Source organism: Ostrinia nubilalis, chromosome 29 (assembly GCF_963855985.1).
Source record: "Ostrinia nubilalis chromosome 29, ilOstNubi1.1, whole genome shotgun sequence".
In the NCBI taxonomy this organism is placed as follows: Eukaryota; Metazoa; Arthropoda; class Insecta; order Lepidoptera; family Crambidae; genus Ostrinia; species Ostrinia nubilalis.
This window is the reverse complement of record NC_087116.1, coordinates 7,153,473-7,172,762: the sequence shown is the minus strand read 5'-3', so window position 1 is coordinate 7,172,762 and position 19,290 is coordinate 7,153,473. Positions and strand designations below refer to the sequence as shown.

The 19,290-nt window shown below is 40.3% G+C and overlaps 1 protein-coding gene and 1 long non-coding RNA gene across 5 annotated transcripts in view; one reads left to right on the top strand and one right to left on the bottom strand.

Moving 5' to 3' along the window:
• Nucleotides 1-19,290, top strand: part of LOC135085799 (fasciclin-3) — a 220,838-nt gene that overhangs the window by 185,185 nt on the left and 16,363 nt on the right. For all 4 annotated transcript variants that reach the window (XM_063980606.1, XM_063980605.1, XM_063980603.1 and 1 more), the window contains exons 3-6: nucleotides 16,154-16,250; nucleotides 17,167-17,248; nucleotides 18,298-18,421; nucleotides 19,118-19,240. In XM_063980606.1, coding sequence (XP_063836676.1) covers nucleotides 16,154-16,250; nucleotides 17,167-17,248; nucleotides 18,298-18,421; nucleotides 19,118-19,240 — 426 coding nt within the window. The remainder of the gene's footprint in view (nucleotides 1-16,153; nucleotides 16,251-17,166; nucleotides 17,249-18,297; nucleotides 18,422-19,117; nucleotides 19,241-19,290) is intronic.
• LOC135085817 (uncharacterized) overlaps nucleotides 1-19,290 on the bottom strand; it is a 57,570-nt gene that overhangs the window by 35,558 nt on the left and 2,722 nt on the right. The gene's annotated exons all lie outside the window — the stretch shown is intronic.

The following is a 19,290-nucleotide window of genomic DNA, read 5'->3' as shown; positions in this document are numbered from 1 at the left end:
TTATTGATTACTAGCGGCCGCCCGCGACTTCGTACGCGTGGACCTCGTTTTAGGTACTCCTTAGTTCGTAAAATCTGTTGTTTGATATCAAATTTCATCATGTTGTTTGATATCATGTTGATAGATGGCGTTTCACGGCTTCCCCCGCATGAATATTTACGAACGTCAAACAGTAGTTTGTCCAGCGCTGTAGATTTTAACCAATGACGATAGATTGCGCTTTTTAGACACGTCTTATTTATTTATTGAAATTTATTTGTCACATATCGTCATAAATTATAGCCTATTCCGCCCGCGGCTTCGCCCGCGTGGAATTTTGTCTGTCACAGAAAAACTTGATCGCGCGCGTCCCTGTTTCAAAAACCGGGATAAAAACTATCCTATGTTCTTTCCCGGGACTCAAACTATCTCTATGCCAAATTTCATCAAAATCGGTTGCGAGGTTTAAGCGGGAAAGCGTAACAGACAGACAGACAGACAGAGTTACTTTCGCATTTATAATATTAGTTGGGATATGTTAATCTGGGTTATAAACAATAATAAAAACATCCAATAAATTTAAATTCAATAAAATTCATTTATTTTTGCAAATAGGCTTTTAGAAAGCACTTTTACACAATAATACTGTAAAGTTTCAACAAAATCCGTTCAGTAGTTTTTGAGTGAAAGAGTAACAAACATCCAGACATCCAGACATCCAAACTTTCGAATTTATAATATTAGTAGGACTAGTAGGATTTGGAAACCGAACTAGACGCTGACTGTCAACGTTTTGGCCACTTTGTGTGTCACGAACTTTGGCGCTGACTGTACTACGCCCCTGCCAGTGATGCGTTAACACTGTGTATTAGCTTTGTTACTTACTTGTGACTTGACGAAATGACAAGGGCGTAGAGAGAGATCATCGGCAATTTGCTGAGATGTTTTGGATATCTTTACATTTTACTGGATTTTGCCTGCGGTTTTTCCTAGACAGACATATCGTTGTAATTAATTGTCGATATAATTATAGTTATGTATTACTAGCAGCCGCCCGCGACTTCGTACGCGCGGATCCCATTTTACCCTCTTAGGAGTTTAATTTTTCAAAATCCGTCTTAGTGAGCACCTACGTTCTAAAAGGAACCCCCATGCAAAATTTGAGACTCCTACCACTTGTAGTTTCTGAGATTTCGTGATGAGTGAGTCAGTCAGTAACCTATCGCTTTTATAGATAATAATATATAGCCTTTATGTTATTGTCTGATTGACTGACGAATGTATGAACAATAATACTGTAAAGTTTCATTTAAATCTGTTCAGTAGGTTTTGCGTGAGTAAGTTACACACGAGTACCTACCTACTTCCATCTCTCTATCCTCCTGCCTCCCAAACATTCATGTTTTAAGTATAAGTAGGAAGGTTAATTTTGAAAACCGACACATTTCTTTCATTACCCATGTTAATAAACTTAAAACAGTTTAAAGTTTTATAGGCTACTTAACTATACGCAAGCCATAAATAATTTTTATACCATATAAAAAAACAATAGCCAGCTCCTTTATAGTTCAAAACCACCCCAATTATCAACAAGTTTTTATGAATCCCAAGCTTTGAAAAGCTCGTATTCGGTTACACCTCAAGTTGCAGCTTTTGTACGACTGTGAAATTGAAACCGAGATTGGAGCTTTTCTACTTTCGCTGTAGAAACGATAGGTTTTAACGTTTTTGAAGTAAAAGTCGCAACTTCGCAAGAATAAATTAGACGTTTTATTTATGTCATGGTGATTTATAGATGAGTTTCTTCCGCCACTTCTTCTCAATCAGCTCAGCTGATATGTTGTTCGAAGTTGTGTCAGGATTGTATTTGAGAAGAGTATAAGTTCCCTGAAAAAAATTAAAAACTAATTTGATGGACATTAAGAAATCGGTCTTCTACTAAACTACCTATCAAGGATGGAAAATATCATATTATTTTTACAAGCGTTTTTGCTGTGATGTGACGTGCTTTACATTATTTTTTTATTAAAAACAAAATTAATGTATAAAGCACGTGACAGCAAGACTAGCGCAATGGAATTTTATACAAAATTTGAAAAACTGTGTGATTTTGAAACGATAAAATAGAAGAAAAGATTTCTTTATGCACAAATAACAAATTAGAGATATAAACTACTACTGTCAATTGTACAATTAAAATAGATAAAAAATAAAATAAAACGCTTGCCTTAGCGTATCGGGTCTAACCCACCCGTGACATTTAACAAAAAATCCAACCATGTGCACTTATTGTGACAAATTTAATAGTGGATCACCACAATGGGTGATCTGAAGTGGTTTATAATCCCCGGGGTACAATACGACCCCAGTGGGGTGGAATTCAACCCCACTTGTGGTAATGCTAATCACGCTACTGTGGTATGAATGCGCAATGACAGATTTGCTGGTCGACTAGTTGGTGCACGTGGGTTCGTATACATTTTGGGGGTTTCCTATTTTCTTTTGTCTCTGACAATAAATGTAACGTAATTCAAATTCAACGTAATTATATCTTTAAAATAAATTATTTGTGTAGACTAATTAAATTAGTCCAAATGCTCTTAAGGAGCCTATACATATCTCTTTTTTTTTGCCCTACCAGCGCTTCGAGACAAACATTTGGCAAGTGCTGAGAAGAAGCGCCGCAACAAAGTCAGTCGCCACTGTCTGCCGGTTTAAAAATAAAAAAAGTAGGTAGTAGGAGTAGTAGAATTGATTTCTGGAAATTAGGCTTTTAAAAAGCGCTTTAAACGTCTTGCTTTTGTTTGTTTGGTTAAATGCGCTAATCTCAAGGCCCAATTTAAATACATAAATAAGTATTTTTGTGTTAGATAGCCCATTTATCGAGGAAGGCTTTAGGCTGTATAAGATCACCCTACAGCCAATAGGGGCGGAGCAGTACAGAAAAATGTTGCAAAAACGGGAAATATTATTCAAACTCTTTTCACGAGCACAGCAAGTCACTTTTTTTTATCCACAACGAGGAAGCTCTTGGCCTGTATCTCACCTGATGGTAAGTAATGATCATCCCGAAGGTGGAACCGAGCTTCACCCGGAATTCTCAACCACGGAGGAACTGGCTATCTTACCTCTAACTGCTGGAACACAATAATGCTGTTAACATTGTTGTTATGGCGGCAGACTTAAGCAAGTTTCAAATATCCATGGATATTTATTACTTTAATAAATCTGTCTTCTGTTACTTATATTTTATAGGCTACTAATTGGTATACGACCGTTCTGATTATCATACAGATCTTCCCTCCAGCCGGTCAGCCCTAATGTATGCACCCGTCTGTCTAGGGGACGGCCCTGCGGTTGTGGGGTGACCATGATTCTTGTAGGTTTGGGATAAGTCCTAACATATTAATATAGATCGTTTCATCCACGAAGACGCGCCCCACCATTCTTCCGCTAATGTTTGAGTGTTATCCGTATACACTAAATCATCCATAAGTGCACACGCACACTACAATAATGACGCTCGGATTTCTCGGATCAAACTCCCCGCACCCCGCGCGATCGAGACCAAAAATTGGTGGGGCGCGTCTTCGTGGATGAAACGATCTATACGACTGTTCCATTTTTAAATAACTTGAAAAAATCGAATCGAACGCACGTCCTTTCACTTGCCGGGTGACTGCTCTTACCATCTATTTGTCAAAACCCATTTCGGCCTTAAGCATAACTATACTGCTTTATTGATAAACTAGAAATAAGAATAAAATTTCTTAATAAAACTTAGCCTAGGTACATTTGGATTCATTTGGAGAAAGGGTCATGCTCCTGCATTGGAGACTAAATGATCTGTTGATGATGTCGTAATACCGCTGGACTGTTGTGGTGAACCCACTTCTAAGACAAGCTGTTTAGCTTACTTTGCAGTGCTTCTTCTCAGCACCAGCCCATATGTTGTCCTGAAGATTGGTAGGGCAAGCTATATTTGAGACGCGTATAAATGCCCTGGAAAGGGTCTATAATAATATGCTGAATAAACTATTTGATTTGAGTGCGAAGGAATTTGTAAACGACAAATTTTAATGACCGTAACGCAAGCAATTTTTAAAAGCCCTAAAATTTTTTTTTTTTTTTTGAGATCAGTAAATAAAAATTTATTCCACCCTATCCGTATCCCTCCCCAAACCATAGCCACAGTAGTCTAATCCGAACGTGTCCCCCAAAGCTCCGCAAATAATAATATGCGGTTATTTGCCCGGAGATTATCGCCTGTATAATGTACAGTCGGCCGCAATAAGTAAAACAAAATTATAATGTTTTGTGTGTAGGCCATTTTCAGAGCACTTAAACACGTCCCAAATACAGCTTAGTAGTGTGTAGGCAGACCCTTTCAGGGCAATACACGTCCCAAATGTAGTTTGTCAGGTTTCAGGACAACATAATGGGATGATGCTAAAAAGGAGAGTTTTAAGTAATTTTTTTTTTCATATAAGAAATCTGGTTTGGAATAAAAAAAAGAAATGAATAATGTCAACGTTACATCAGCCTATACATTTTGTTGAAAAGTAGTATTTTAGTAAGATACCACAGGTGGATTTGCTGTCTTATGTACAATGAAGTTACTTTTTTCAGAGCAAAAGAACCAGAGAAGTAGGTAATTTTTTTTTTATTGGTTGAGGGAACAAAAAAACGTCCGTTTAATAAATATTGTATCATTAAAAAAACCTGATAAAAATATTTTAACAAAAGTTTTCTCAAAAAAATATTAGTTTCTCCGGCCGACTGTACCACAGTCCCACAAAGGCATAGAATAAGCATGTGTCCAATCAAGTACCCTATAAAGTGTCCCTATCTAGACGTTTCAATTGTATTTCGTTGTGTGACGAATTTTTATTTGAACAATTCATGCGTTTTTTTTGGATTGATTTTTTTGAGGATTTTTCGTAAGCTTGTTTGCAAATGTCAGTTATTGAAGCTACTGGGGCTTCTGGTTATAATAATAATAGATAGTTTGAATGGGTGTCTATAGTCAGTGCCAATATTAACAAGGAATCGTTCGTTCGTTCGTTTCAGCCGAATGACGTCCACTGCTGGACAAAGGCCTCCCCCAAGGATTTCCACAAAACCGGTCTTGCGCTGCCCGCATCCAGGCACCTCACGACCTTTACCAGATCGTCGGTCCACCTAGTGGGGGGCCTGCCTACACTACGTCTTTCGGCCATTGGTCGCCACTCGAGAACTTTTCTGCCCCAGTGTCCATTAGCTCTGCGATGTGCCCTGTCCACTGCCACTTGGTGAAAAGGTCATCATCATCTCAGCCATAGGACGTCCACTGCTGAACATAGGCCTCCCCCAATGCTTTCCATGTTGCCCGGTTGGTAGCGGCCTGCGTCCAGCGCTTTCCTTATGTACTACCTTTATTATGTCGTCTGTCCACCTTGTGGACAGGACATACGAAACTGGCAACTGAAAAGGGCATACGAATAAAGATTTTTGATTTTATCCCACACGATAGATGAAGGAATAAATGACCGTTTTTCTTTCCCTCATCGAGGTTGTTCTTTGCGAAGTTCGAGCCGTGAAATTGTTAGATAAATATCGCAAAAAGCGAACTTTGTAGCACCAGGCAGATAGCGATCGCTACGCTAATCGATTCTCGATAAAACAAAACGTTAGCGTTAACGACTGAGGCGTAGAACTTGGCTACACCTTTGTTACGTTATAGGCATGATGACTAATCTGTAATTAATCTTAGAACCCCTTTGAAACTTCACTGAAAAAAATTTTTGGTTACTGCTACACAACAAAAGTTAACTATAACCAAATCAAGTCTAGCTCACTACAGAATTATTTGTTTAATTTACACAACATTTTGTCCCTCATAACCAAAGTGTTCGGTGGTCACTTTTGTTGTGTAGGCATTAACCAAACATTTTTTTCAGTGTTGTATTTGTATTCTGTTAGTTTTTAAGATGTTGGGATAATAAACAAATAAAAAGGCATAAGTCATTTATTTTTGCAAGTAGGGTTTTAAAAAGAACTTTTACACGTCCCAGTGTTAACCCTATTATTGTTTCGAGACAATAAATGGGCCAGTGCTAAGAAAAAGCAGCACAAGAAACTCACGCCCGTTTTCACAAACGATGCTTGCTTAAGTGAAGCAGCAAATCGAACGCACAGCGTTGAATAGAGCTGCCATCCTGTGCGTCCACACGCACTGTGAGACCTTATATTAATGTTTGTGAATACGCGCGTTAGACATTTGAACTTATGTATTAATTACGATCATAAGTCCATCTGAAACGCGTCCGTCCATCGGGCAGTCATTAAATGGCCCCCAATAAAGATAAGTAACACCAAGGGGTTGTAACTCAGTTTGGAACCCTTGTTTGGCACCCTCGTGGTATCATCCCTGTCTTTTAAAGTGACGAGCATCCAATATTGAGGGTGAAGCTTGTGGCCCATTAGAAGCGAAGCTATAGATGTAAAATAATATTTAAACCTGATAAAATGATAGCTCATAAATATTTTATTATGCCCGCGGCTTCGCTCGCGTTAAAATGGACCACCGTTTAATTTTATTAGAAAGTGATTTTTGGGAAATCCTCTCTTAGAAGATGGCTACGTCTAACTTAATGCGTGGCTTTCAGCGCAATCCATTCAGTAGTTTGAGTTGTGTATTGATACATAGATCAGTTACGCCCGTATTCACAATCACAACCTTACTATGAGGTCTCACAGTGCGCGTGGACGCACAGGGTGACACATGAACCAATCACAGAGCTCTATTCAACGCTGTGCGTTCCATTTGCTGCTTCACTTAAGCAAGCATCGTTTGTGAATCTCTTTCAACATATCCTTTAATAAATAAACTACTAAACTGGTTGGTAGTGGTAGGGCAGAAAGATTTTCAGACATGTGAAGGCTCCATGCTCCATAAGAGCAAAACTTTTTTTTTATTAGTCTTTTATTTATTTATTTTAATATTAATTTAACGATTTGTAAGCACTATTTTAATAGTCCATGCAAATAAAGGAATTTTGACTTCGATTTTGATTTGAAAACTTCAGGAAAACATTTATGTTATTAAAAATAGCTTTGCTTGTTCTGGATGACATTCCTAAAACATGATTGCGGGTTCTACTTAATAAAATCAGTTTTGGACGCCCTCCTATGTATTTGTTTGTACGGGACACCTCAGGGCTCGCACTCGGCCCTCTTTTATATATTGCACAAAAATTGAGTTTTTCTGTTTGTTTGTTGCAGGTAAACAACTGAGTGCCGTTTGGAAGATGGTATTGGAGATAGCACATCAAGCTACTACAATAGGATGAGTTTGAACTTTAAGTCTTTAGCAGAAGGTGCAAAATCAGTCGAGGGTTGAAATTTTGTATCATATTGACATGAGTTGAGATGATATTAAGGAAGTAAAATCAGTTTTGAGAGGTATATGGTAAAATATTAGTTTCTAGACTAGCTTCTGACTGCGGATTCTCTTGTCTGTTTTTAGCTCTGTTTTAATAAGTTAAAATGCTTTAAGATAAAATACAACCAAATACACAAACATAATAAGTAATACATTTTTGAAGATTGCTCTCTCTCTGACTTTCCATTATTTCCGTTCCATTATCAGATTCAAGATCTAATATAGATGGTACATAGTACGTAATCACACACACATAATATTTTCAGAACTACCATACAAACAAACTCTCCCTTCTTCAAGTCGTTTAAAAAATAACGTAATTTAGACACTCAATAAAATCACTTACAAAACTTGTCCCTTATCCATAATGTAATAAAAAGCAAAATCCTTCATAAAAACCATCAAATAAATATGTACAGTCAGCGACAAATAGTTCGTGACACCCAAAGTGGCCAAAAAGTTGACAACACAACCTTATTCCAATGAGGGCTATCGTTTTTATACTTAACAGTTGGCACCCCTGGCGATTGACAGGACCTTACTCTACAGTGGCGCCATCTTGATGAGTGCAAATACGATAGTCCTCCTACCACTTTAGCGCTCGCCAGTTGGTGCCACTGTCTTCGCTACTAGCAAGTGACAGGACCTTACTCTACAGTGGCGCTAACTGGTGAGCGCTAAAACGATAGCCCTCATTGGGTATTTGCCACTACTCCCCAATAATTCTAAAGCACAACTTTTTTAAAAAGGCACTTCGTTCTGGTCTTAAAAATTTCATTAATTTTAAATTACCTGTAAATTAAGATTTTTGGTTACATTGTAATTGAAAAAAGTAGTAGCCTGTGGGTCTAGTCAAAATGCCATCGCAAACCAATAGGAAGTTTTCGCTAATGTCAGTCGCCGCGTCACCAGTAATTCGATTCGATCGGAAAATGGCAGCCAAAATGCACATTGAACCACCAACGACGCGGCGATATAAAAGTTCATTCAAAATCGAATAAAAGTTAAAAAATGTCTATGACTTTGCGATTGTTTTTACTTTTTTTAGCTTTTTTTTTTTAATTAGTTTCTTCCTTCTTTCTGCTCTCTGTTTACGTCTATGCTTCGCTGTCAAACTAGCTGTCAAAACGACATCGCGATACGGATTTGTCAAAACAGCCTTAGGGTGGGTTGCACCATCTTAGTTTAACTTTGACAAACGTCTAAAATCTGTCAACCTCCATACAAAAAACACCGGTTAACGTCATAGTTACGTTCAAAGTTAGGTGGTGCAACTCACCCTATTGGTTTTCGATCGAATCGAAGCTTATCACCGGGGTTTTACTAAAGTAATCGCAATGAAAATGGCGGGTGTTGTGATTCGATTCGATTTTGATTGAGTCTTAAATGCATGTTGGCTAAGCCTTTGTATGGGAAATTTCAATCCAGTCTTTCGATTATCGATAGGTAGGACTTTGCGATTCGATTTTTTGCCGTTTGACTAAGCCTTTTTTGTTATCGACCTCTTTTGCGATTTGCTTATTTGTTTGCGACTGGTTTGCGATGGGTTTGCGATTATAAAGTGCGTTTTGACTAGACCCACTGGTATTGTCATACAAAATCTATGGGAGAGTCAATTGATTAGTGGTGGCAAATACCCTATTGGTAACAAAGACGTGTTGCGAACTTTTTGGCTACTTTGGGTGTCACGAACTATTTGACGCTGACTGTACCAATCTGCCAATGTTTCAAATGTATCAAATGCAATAAAAGAACTTTGCAATCTCCAGGGAAGTGTAACGATATTAAAACTGTGTACAAATCATTCGGAGTGGGCAACGATTTGTTTCTATTATATGGCAACCCTCGGATGGTGGTCTAGGGTTACCACTTGAGAGAACTTGTGCAATATTTTAATAGAACCATTTTAAGAGCTTGTCACCCGGAGATGTTCCGCAAAAAACCGTTCCGTTCGAATTTGTCATTCCAATTTTAAACACACATAATGTATGTTACCTACGGGACAGGCCAGTTTTGCAGGAACCTACATCACTGGATCCTGCAAAACAAGAATTACACGTGAACAAACATTTCAAATCGCATAAATTGTTTGAAATTCGAACTACTAATACGGATCGGTTTTTGTGGACACGTATACTAAACGGGGTCCTGCAAAAAAACAGGATGTCTCCGTGGAAACAACCAGTTAATGAACAGAACTGGCGAGTGGCAGCCCTGCGGCCAATCTCTTTATCAGCCGCCGCAGCGCGCGCCATTTGTAATAATTGTCATTTGGACCGCTCCAGGGCTGCCACACGGTCTATTAGGATATTTTAAATAAAGATTCAGTCCGTATTCACTCAGAGGAGTGTCCATTGAAAATATTTAAATTCAAGCAAAGAAAGATAATTTCACTAATTAAACTGCCTAAGCATGGTCACGCCTAAAAAATGTCAAACACATACAAAGAGAACAAAACGCTTTAATTTTTTATGAAGTCAGTTTTTTTTTTGCTTAATATCTTAATGCTTAATCTCAAACGATTTATTCTTAGATTAGCCATCTATTTGGTTTTTAGTCATTTATATTCTACGGTAGGTACGGATACGACCTGCAAGCTTTCAAGAGGAGAGCGTATCTTCACCTTAAAGGCCGGCAACGCACCTGTAACGCCACTGGGTCTGCGGGTGTCTATGGGCGACGGTAATCACTTACTATCAGGTGATCTGTCTGCTCGTTTCCTCCTCCTGTCACATAAAAAAAAGGTAGCAGGAAGGCGCTGGACGCGGGCCGCTAGCAATCGATCAACATGGAAATCATTCTGGGAGGCCTGTGTTCAGCAATGGATGTGCTATGGCTGAAATGATGATGATGATGATATTCTGGAAATAGGCTTTAAAATAAATCGCGATAAATTTTGGGTACAAAGCACTTTTATTCTTTTTTCGGTGCCCAACTACACCGACTAGGAAAATTTTAAAACGAAATCAGGAGATTCTTTAAAAATTGAAATTGTCGTAATACCTACGTGTGCCAGCCCTATTCAAAATTGCCTACACAAGTGCGGGAGCAATTCGTAATACTCTTCGGCTTATCGCCTCGTCCCTATTGGTTTTAAAAAGTTTCTTCTGAATATTATTATCCAATATAAGTTTTACCCGCGGCTTTTCGTGAAATTCAGTTAGTCACAGAAGGTTCTGGAGTGCAGGCCACGTACAAGAAACTAATCTACCACCGACTAAGTGGGCAGACGACCTCATAAAGGTCGCAGGAAGGCGATGGATGCATGCTGCTACCAACCGGTCAATCTAGCTGGAAGTCATTGGGGGAGGCCTATGATGTTCAGCAGTGGACAATGGACATCCTGTGGTTGAATGAAATGATGTTAAAAAGAACGCCTTTACACATATTATAAAAGGAGACGGTCCAAAAACCAGCCCAGAGTGGGCTGAGTGTGAGTTAGTTTTTGAACGTTTCCCGCTGTACAATCCGTCATACATTAGGCTGAGTTGCACCACCAAACTTTGACCGTAACTATTACGATAACCGGGGATTGTATGGAGTTTGACAGATTTTTGAAGTTTGTGACAGTCAATGTAAGATGGTGCAACCAAGCCTTAATGTCATTTTTTGACGCGCTCACTAGTGTAATGTCGCACTAGGCCCTCAGAATCGATAGTGACTAAATGGGTATCAGTAGTTTCACAGTACGATTAGATAGTTTTGTTACTATTCCTCCACTTTATTCCTTACAAATCCCAATTCCCGTGAATCCGACAATCCTCACCTTATCTGTGCGACACGGCAACGCTCTCAGCGCCCCTAGCGGCGCGAGCGGGAATTATCCTGAACGGATTTACGTTTCGTCGGAAATTCTAGAATTCTAGAGCGTTTAGTTTGGTAGTTGTCTGGTTAGAAAGAAAGAAAGAAAGAAAAATTGTTTATTTGGTTCAAACATAGTAATTTAACACAATTTGGATAATAAATATAAATAAATTGTTGAACCAAAATGGCTCCTACTCAGCTTGTATCATATTCCGTAAAGAACATGATGCTGGTATTCTGTAGGAAGTTAGGAACCATTTTAAAAAGAGCGTCACCAGGGACGCAATAAACATTGGCATTTCACCATAAACATTATATAAACTTTTACATAAATGTAACATTTAACAATATGAAATAAAAAGGACAACCTTAACTAAAACTGGTTAAAATCACTAGTAACTCATGATTTACGCCCGTATTCACAAACGATGCTTGCTTAAGTGAAGCAGCAAATCGAACGCACAGCGTTGAATAGAGCTCTGTGATTGGTTCGTGTGTCACCCTGTGCGTGAACGCGCACTGTGAGATCTCATAGTAATGTTTGTGAATACCTACGGGGGTAATTCATACATACTTTGCCAATCTTTGAGGCTTCTGATTGATACCCCATTGATTTAAACATTGGGTGGGGTAAAATTTGTATTATACTTAATAAAAGTATTGTCCCTATCGATTCTGGGTTGTTTTTAGACCATCTCCTTTTTACCCGACTTCACCAGAAAGAGGGTTATGTTTTAATTTGTTTGTCTATTTTATTTTATACTAACTTTTTCCCACGCTTCGCCCGCGTGAAATGTATTTTGTCACATATCGTCATAAATTATAGCCTATATGTTATTCTGGGTTATAACCCAGAATAACTGTAAAGTTTCATCAAAATCCGTTAAGTAGTTTTTGCGTGAAAGAGTAACAAACATCCAGACATACATACAAACTTTCGCATTTATAATATTAGTAGGAAGGAAACTTTACATCGTTTTTTTTCTTCCTACCCTCCTAAACTACTGTATGATACATCAACTCCAAAACACACAGCTCAAATTACCTCGAAAATTCTAACCTACTTTAGACTAAAAACATTAACAGCATCGCCACGCTAAATTGGAGCTTAATTCAAAGACACAAAGTGGACAATCACCCGGCAATTGACAAGTCATCAAGTAATGACTGTCGTGGGTATCATAGATCCTAATAAAACTGTGTAAACTCACGCGCAGGAGTCGATGGAGTCGCTTAAGTGTAAGTTTTTTTAAATTTTAACTTTTCTTTCTTTCTTTTCACTGATGATGACGATGACAGTTTAACTTTCCCCCGGGATAAACTTGACCTTCACTGGTTGGGTTATTGGCGGTCAAGCTGTAGATCCTGGCTACACAGGAGTTGCAGCGGTGGGAAAGAGAGGTGGGAATAGTTCCGTTGTTCGTTCGTTTCAGCCAAATGACGTCCACTGCTGGACAAAGGCGTCCGTCCCCCAAGGTTTTCCACAATGCACAGTCCTGCGCTGCCCGCATCCAGGCTGACCGACCTTTACTAGATCGTCGATCCACCTAGTAGGAGGCCTGCCCACGCTACGTCTTCCAGCCCGTGGTCGCCACTCGAGAACTTTTCTGCCCCAACGGCCATCGTCTCTACGAGCTATGTGCCCCGCCCACTGCCACTTGATTTTAGCAATTCTGCGAGCTATGTCGGTCACTTTGGTTTTCCTGCGGATCTCCTCATTTCTGATTCGATCACGCAGGGAAACTCCGAGCATATAGCCCGCTCATAAGCGAGACGTACCTTTGCAATGGAGGGAAGTCGAACCTTAATTTCGAACTCCTCCTATGTTCTTCTGATTAATTTCGTTGCGGGTCCAATGACAGTTTAACTTTCCCCCGGGGCAAACTTGACCTTCTTTGGTTGGGTTTTTGTGGCGGTCAAGCTGTAGATCCTGGCTACACAGGAGTTGCAATGGTGGGAACGAGAGGTGGGAATAGTCCCGTAAACGAGACGTACCGTTGATGATGACAAAATTAAAAATTGTCGACTCCATCCATCCCCTGTGCCTCGCTGTCGGTTGATTAGCCGAAGTCATATGATGTCAGCGGTTTTTTCTTCAATTGGTAATTTGTGCGTCTTCTTCAAATTAAAACGGTCAAGCGTGAACCGTATTTTTGGCAACACTTTGTAAATAAGTTGTACCAGGTGAGAAGGAAGGAGTTAAAGTTTGAGAATTTGTAGGTAGGGAGTAATAAAACTCATAAAACTCATTTATTAATACAAGTAGGCTTTTAAAAAGCACTTTTACACGTCCCAGTATTAATTAACCCTACCACTGCTTCGGGACAATAAATGGGCCCTTGCTGAAAAGAAGCAGCGCAAGAAACTCAGTCACTATTGTCAAAATGGATCTACTAAACCGATTTAGAAAAATCTTTTACCAATAAAAAACCCACTTTATTTGTGAATGTCATAGGCTATGTAGTAAGTCAAAAAATGAACTTTCTGTGACATAAGAACGAAATTCACTTGGGAGAAGTCGTGGGCAAAAGGTAGTTTCTAGATAAAGGAATCGATTAAAATTGCGTTACAAGTTTTCATTCTTTCTTTATTTCAGTTTTTAATAGGTCTTAAAATGGACCAAAGGTTCTACATATTTAAATAAAAATAAAGAATGTTATAAAACCTCGAAAAACCTACTCATTTATCTGTTGAATTGAATTTAATATTACTCCATTTTACAAGAATACTAAAATAAAGTTTATCTGAAACTCGGAGTTTTATAAAATTTTTCGTTCGCCCGGAGCGTTGCAAGTTGCAACTTTGGTTCGAAACATTGCAACGAGCTTAAAATGTGCGCTTCAGTTGAAAGCTTTCTACTTTAATGCTTTTGTAAATAATAAATGTAACTCCATCCATAGTGTAAACTGCTATGTTTACAATAGAATTCATGGAATAAAACTACATATAGAGCCTGATCTCTATCAATTAAAATTTGAAGTAAAAATTCTATTCCGTGTAGACATCGTTACGTATGATTAAACCATATCAAATGTCTCAGTCTGTCTGTCTATTACCTTTTTACGTTAAACCACAATACGGATATAAGTAAATCATTTTTTGTTTAGATATAGTTTGCGACCCAGGGAAAAACATTGCATAGTTTTTATTCCAGTTTTTGAACTATAATAAACGCGCGCGATAGATCTGTGACAGTCCTAAAATTCGAGAAAACTAATAAGTTGCTGGAAGAAAAAAAAAGTACCTATATAAAAATTCAACCCAGTGACTTGGCCCGTGGACCAAGCTAAAAGTGGGCCACTGGAAGACTCGTGCGATAAAGATTATCTGTGACAGAAAAAAATTCTCGCGTCCGAAGCCGCGGGCGAAAGCTAGTAAAATACAAAATCACAAACGCATGCCAAATAACTAGACCCATTAACGAACATACGACACTACACGGCCATTCTGATAAACGATAAAACTGCACGAATTCAATAACGAGCGTGTTGCGAAAAACCCAATATACTGTGCGCCTCGGGCCGTCTACAATAATGTGGGAGGTGCTCAAACTGTGGTACTGAGCGGAAGCCTGGTCTCCTGAAAATCGTGAGCCCCCACCTACGTAGAGTAATACAATCTAGATAGACAGAGAGACTGAAATGGCCTGGTCAGGGCAGGGCACATAGTACACAGAACTGACGGCTAATGGGACAGCAAGGTTCTGGAGTGGAGGCCACGTACCGGAAAACGCAGCGTGAGACTTCCACCTATAAGGTGGACCGACGACAACATAAAGGTAGCAGGAAGGCGCGGGACGCAGGCTGCTACCAACCGGGAAACATGGAAAGCATTGGGGGAGGCCTATGTATGTTCAGCAGTGGACGTCCTGTGGCTGAGATGATGATGATGATGATCGTAGTTCATCAGATTCTGGGCAATGTATGCAATTCAAATTAAATTTCCAAAAAAGAGAACATACATTCTTGCCTGAATTACCAAGTTAAGCCATGCACTAGATACATACTACTGAATAATAAATTCTTTAGTGCTAACACTAACCCCAAGTGGGCTATATTTTTAAGTTTGGCAACCACTGTCCCGCTTGTTTCACAGGCGCACAATAAAATGCACTCTGTATGCAAGACTAGCTCCATATTTACATTGTATCTTGAATTTTCGCGGAATGCCAGAGATACAATATTTATAGGAGATATCTCCATTTTATTTATGGTACTTTATTGCATAATTTCAGCATATTGTAGTTCACAATTCACATGTGCGGTTATGGATAAGTTTTATACTTCGTTGCGACATTTTTGTAGGTTTGGTTTTTACAGGTCGTAGCAGACTTATCAATGTGGAAAGGGATCAACACAGTATTGGCCAACTTCATCGAACTGTCCCATCAGTGACGTTGACAGGGGGCGCCACCGTCAATACCGGATCGCTGGTTCCGATTTTTGCCATGTTGGAAACTATAGTTGAACGATGGTGGCGCCTCCCTGAGTTGAATGAGTTTTTTGGGACAGTTCAGTATAATTCATCTATATCGCTTTTCGCGCGCTGTCAACCGCGAGTTGAGGCGTTTACGTAAACAAAGAATACTGACCGCCTCAGTTGATACGGTTACGATCCCTTTTACGATCCGGATTAATAAGAGTGCTGCGTCCTTAACTAAACAATAATCTTAGTCTAGAACTAAAGTCCGGTCGCCCAGCACATAGAATTTCGTCCAATGACCCCAAGCTACCCATCCTTATCGGTCGCGCGTAATTATATTGCTGTCGCGACTGTGCGACGGGCGGCCGCAGTGTGTGTGCGAGCGCGACAGCAATATAACTATGCGCGAGCGATAAGCATGGGTAGCTTGGGGACATTGGACGAAATTGTATGTGCTCGGCGACCGGACTTTGCTTATTTATTTATTGATACAAGGTCTAATTAACGTATTATCTTCTGTTCCAGGTCAAATGGTGGACATCACGCCTCGCGAGGCGGTCAGACGAGTGGGTGACGAGCTGAAAGTGCTGTGCAAGGTGCCCTACGTGATCGACTCTTGCCGGTAAGGACTGTCTACTACTACATTCAAACCTAAGAACATAAGATTTTAAACTTTCGCGTTCCATTTCAACTAAAATTGTAAGACACGGGTCTTAACGCGACGTTTCTTATTGAGTTACATTATGTACTCACGGCTTGACGTTTCGGCTGCGATGCTGCAGCCGTGGTCACAAGCAGACTGGCGGCTCGCAGCGTCGTCCGTTCGGGCGGGCTTGAAAATTTTCAACTACCCTCATATTGTCATTTGTTACACTACCTCTAGTGATGTTACCACGATACACAACATACCTATTGTAACTCAATAATAAACGTCGCGTTAAGACCCGTGTCTTACTATTTTAGTTTAAACCTAAGAACAGTTTCGCATTACGTCCTATGACCTATCCAAATCCGTCAAAATACGGATCTAAAAAACTTACCAGAGAAATCGGATGGCGGAAATCAGATCTATAGGTTCAGCCAAACCAACGCGATCAGCCGGCGTGCAGCGATGGCCGAACCTTCATGCGTAAACTACCATACAAATACCATCTACGCCTGTCCGGACCATTTGACGGATGCAGTGCGAAATCACTCGTAGAACTGTCAGTGTCAGAGGACGGGGCACATAGCTTGTCATTGAGACGAAAAAGTTCTCAAGTGGCCACCACAGATCGGCAACACGTAGTGTAAGCAGGCCTCCTGTGTTATTCTGAGTTAAGTTTGCGGGTCCAATGACAGTTCATCTTTCCCCCGGGACAAACTTGACCTTCACTGGTTGGGTTATTGGCGGTCAAGCTGTAGATCCTGGCTACACAGGAGTTGCAGCGGTGGGAACGAGAGGTGGGAATAGTCCCGTTTAGAACACTAAGCTAGTGCTAAATGGATTATGTATCCTTGAAATCAGTATTTTGACGTTGTCACTTTGACATTTCCAGGATGACAGTCGGGACGACATCGTACAGACTGCGACCGGACCTCACGGGCGGTGACGTCATCTACACCGGGAATGGATTCAAGGTTGGTGAATTTATGAACTTCCTATTAGCTTTGTGGATCTTGGTAGATGTCTAACATTGCCCATGTAGTTGTCTGACATTAGCATGAGAGCTTCTTCTTCTTCTTAAACTTATTTAAGAGGTTAATTGGGGCCAATTCCAAGTTTCATGATGATACAAGAATTAGAAGTGCGTGTAATTCGTTAGTGTCGGCCGTGTGGTGGTGTAGTGGTTCAGAACGGACTACTATGCCGAGAGGTCCCGGGTTCGATTCCCGGTCGGGCAGAAATTGAAATGATGAATTTTAATTTATGTGACGGGTCTGGGTGTTTCTATGTATAATATGTATGTATTTACAAAAAAAAAGTATTTAAGTATGTTTATCCGTTGTCTAGTACCCATAGTACAAGCTTTGCTTAGTTTGGGACTAGCGTCGCAGTGTAAAAACGTCCAAGGATATTTATTTATTTATTCAGATTCTTAGATTCCATTACATAGTTTCACTAGCGGCCGCCCGCGACTTCGTACACGTGGATCCCGTTTTACCCCCTTAGAGGTAGAGTTTCGTAAAATCCTTTCTTAGCGGATGCCTACGTCATAACATCTACCTGCATGCCAATTTTCAGCCCGATTCGTCCAGTGGTTTGGGCTGTGCGTTGATAGATCACTATGTCAGTCAGTCAGTCAGTTAGTCAGTCAGTCACTACACTTTAAAGAACACAAATGACATCAGATTTGTATACAAAAGTCAAATTAAAACAGATCGGTTGATCTGCTATTGATGCTTTCCGTTCAACTATAGTCCGGTCGCCGAGCACGTAGAATTTCGTCCAATGACCCCAATGTCGCACAGTCGCGAGTCGCGACAGCAATATAATTACGTGCGAGTGATAAGGATAGGTAGCTTGGGGTCATTGGACGAAGTTCTACGTGCTCTGCGACCGGACTTTACCCTCCACGGAACCATTTTCTATCCTCTTCTTATTTCATTCTGCCGTTTACTAGAAATTCTTGTAGCGTTGTCGCAATGTAGTATGAACACTTTTAACGTGCTTATAATTTGTATTCCAGTCGGGCGAGTGCGGCGCTCTCATCAAGAACATCAAGGAGGAATGGAACGGCAACGTGACGTGCGTGCTGCCACCTCAAACTGGCAGCATTGAATTGGCTGGAGCTATGCGCTTGGTCGTGGCCAGTAAGTGTTCTTACTACTTATTTGTTCTTGCTACTTAATTAGACTGGCACGTTGGCCCCAATGTTGGTCCCAATGCCACTCGTCCAAAGTGGAACAGCCACGAGACAGCATCGAGCTGGCTGGAGCTATGCGCCTGGTCGTAGCCAGTAAGTGTTCTACCATATCCTTGCTAAAAACTTTCAGCAACAACCTTAGGCTGCATTTCTACTCGAGATGTGCTAGCTAGGAAGATTAAACGGAGCGAAGATGTCTAACGGAGCTGTGAAATGGTGCGCAGCTAGGGACTGGAATTCGCTGCCTGCTGCTGTCTCTCCTGAACACTATAGTAATCCAGGCCTTTTCAAGGCGAGAGTGAATAGGCACTTACAGGGCAGATATGTACCATCCTAGACTGCATCTCAACACCAGGTGCGATTGCGGTCAAATAACTGATGATGAAAGTGAACGATTCTGAAGATGATTGAGTAGTGGAACGAAACGAAGCTCTGAACGTCTATTATGCAGGTTACGGGAAGTGGATGCGGTCAGCGCAGGATCGGTTGTTATGGATATCCTTGGGGGAGGCCTTTATCCAGCAGTGTCATTTGACTGAATGCTTTGACTCAACATCCTTCTCATATCCTTAAAACCCTTAATTCAACTGTTTTTTTACCATAGACGGTGAAATGTACTTAACCTAATACTTTCTTATTCCAGGACCGCCCGGCGAGCCTCAGCTGCGATCACCCAACGAGCCTTCCTTCGCTGAAGACACCAACTTTATGGCACAGTGCGTAGTACCTGATGGTAGACCCGCCGCCAGGATCAGCTGGTTCCTGGGTACGTCTTTCTTAAATAGATTTAAATAGAGTTTATTCAATAGGTTACTT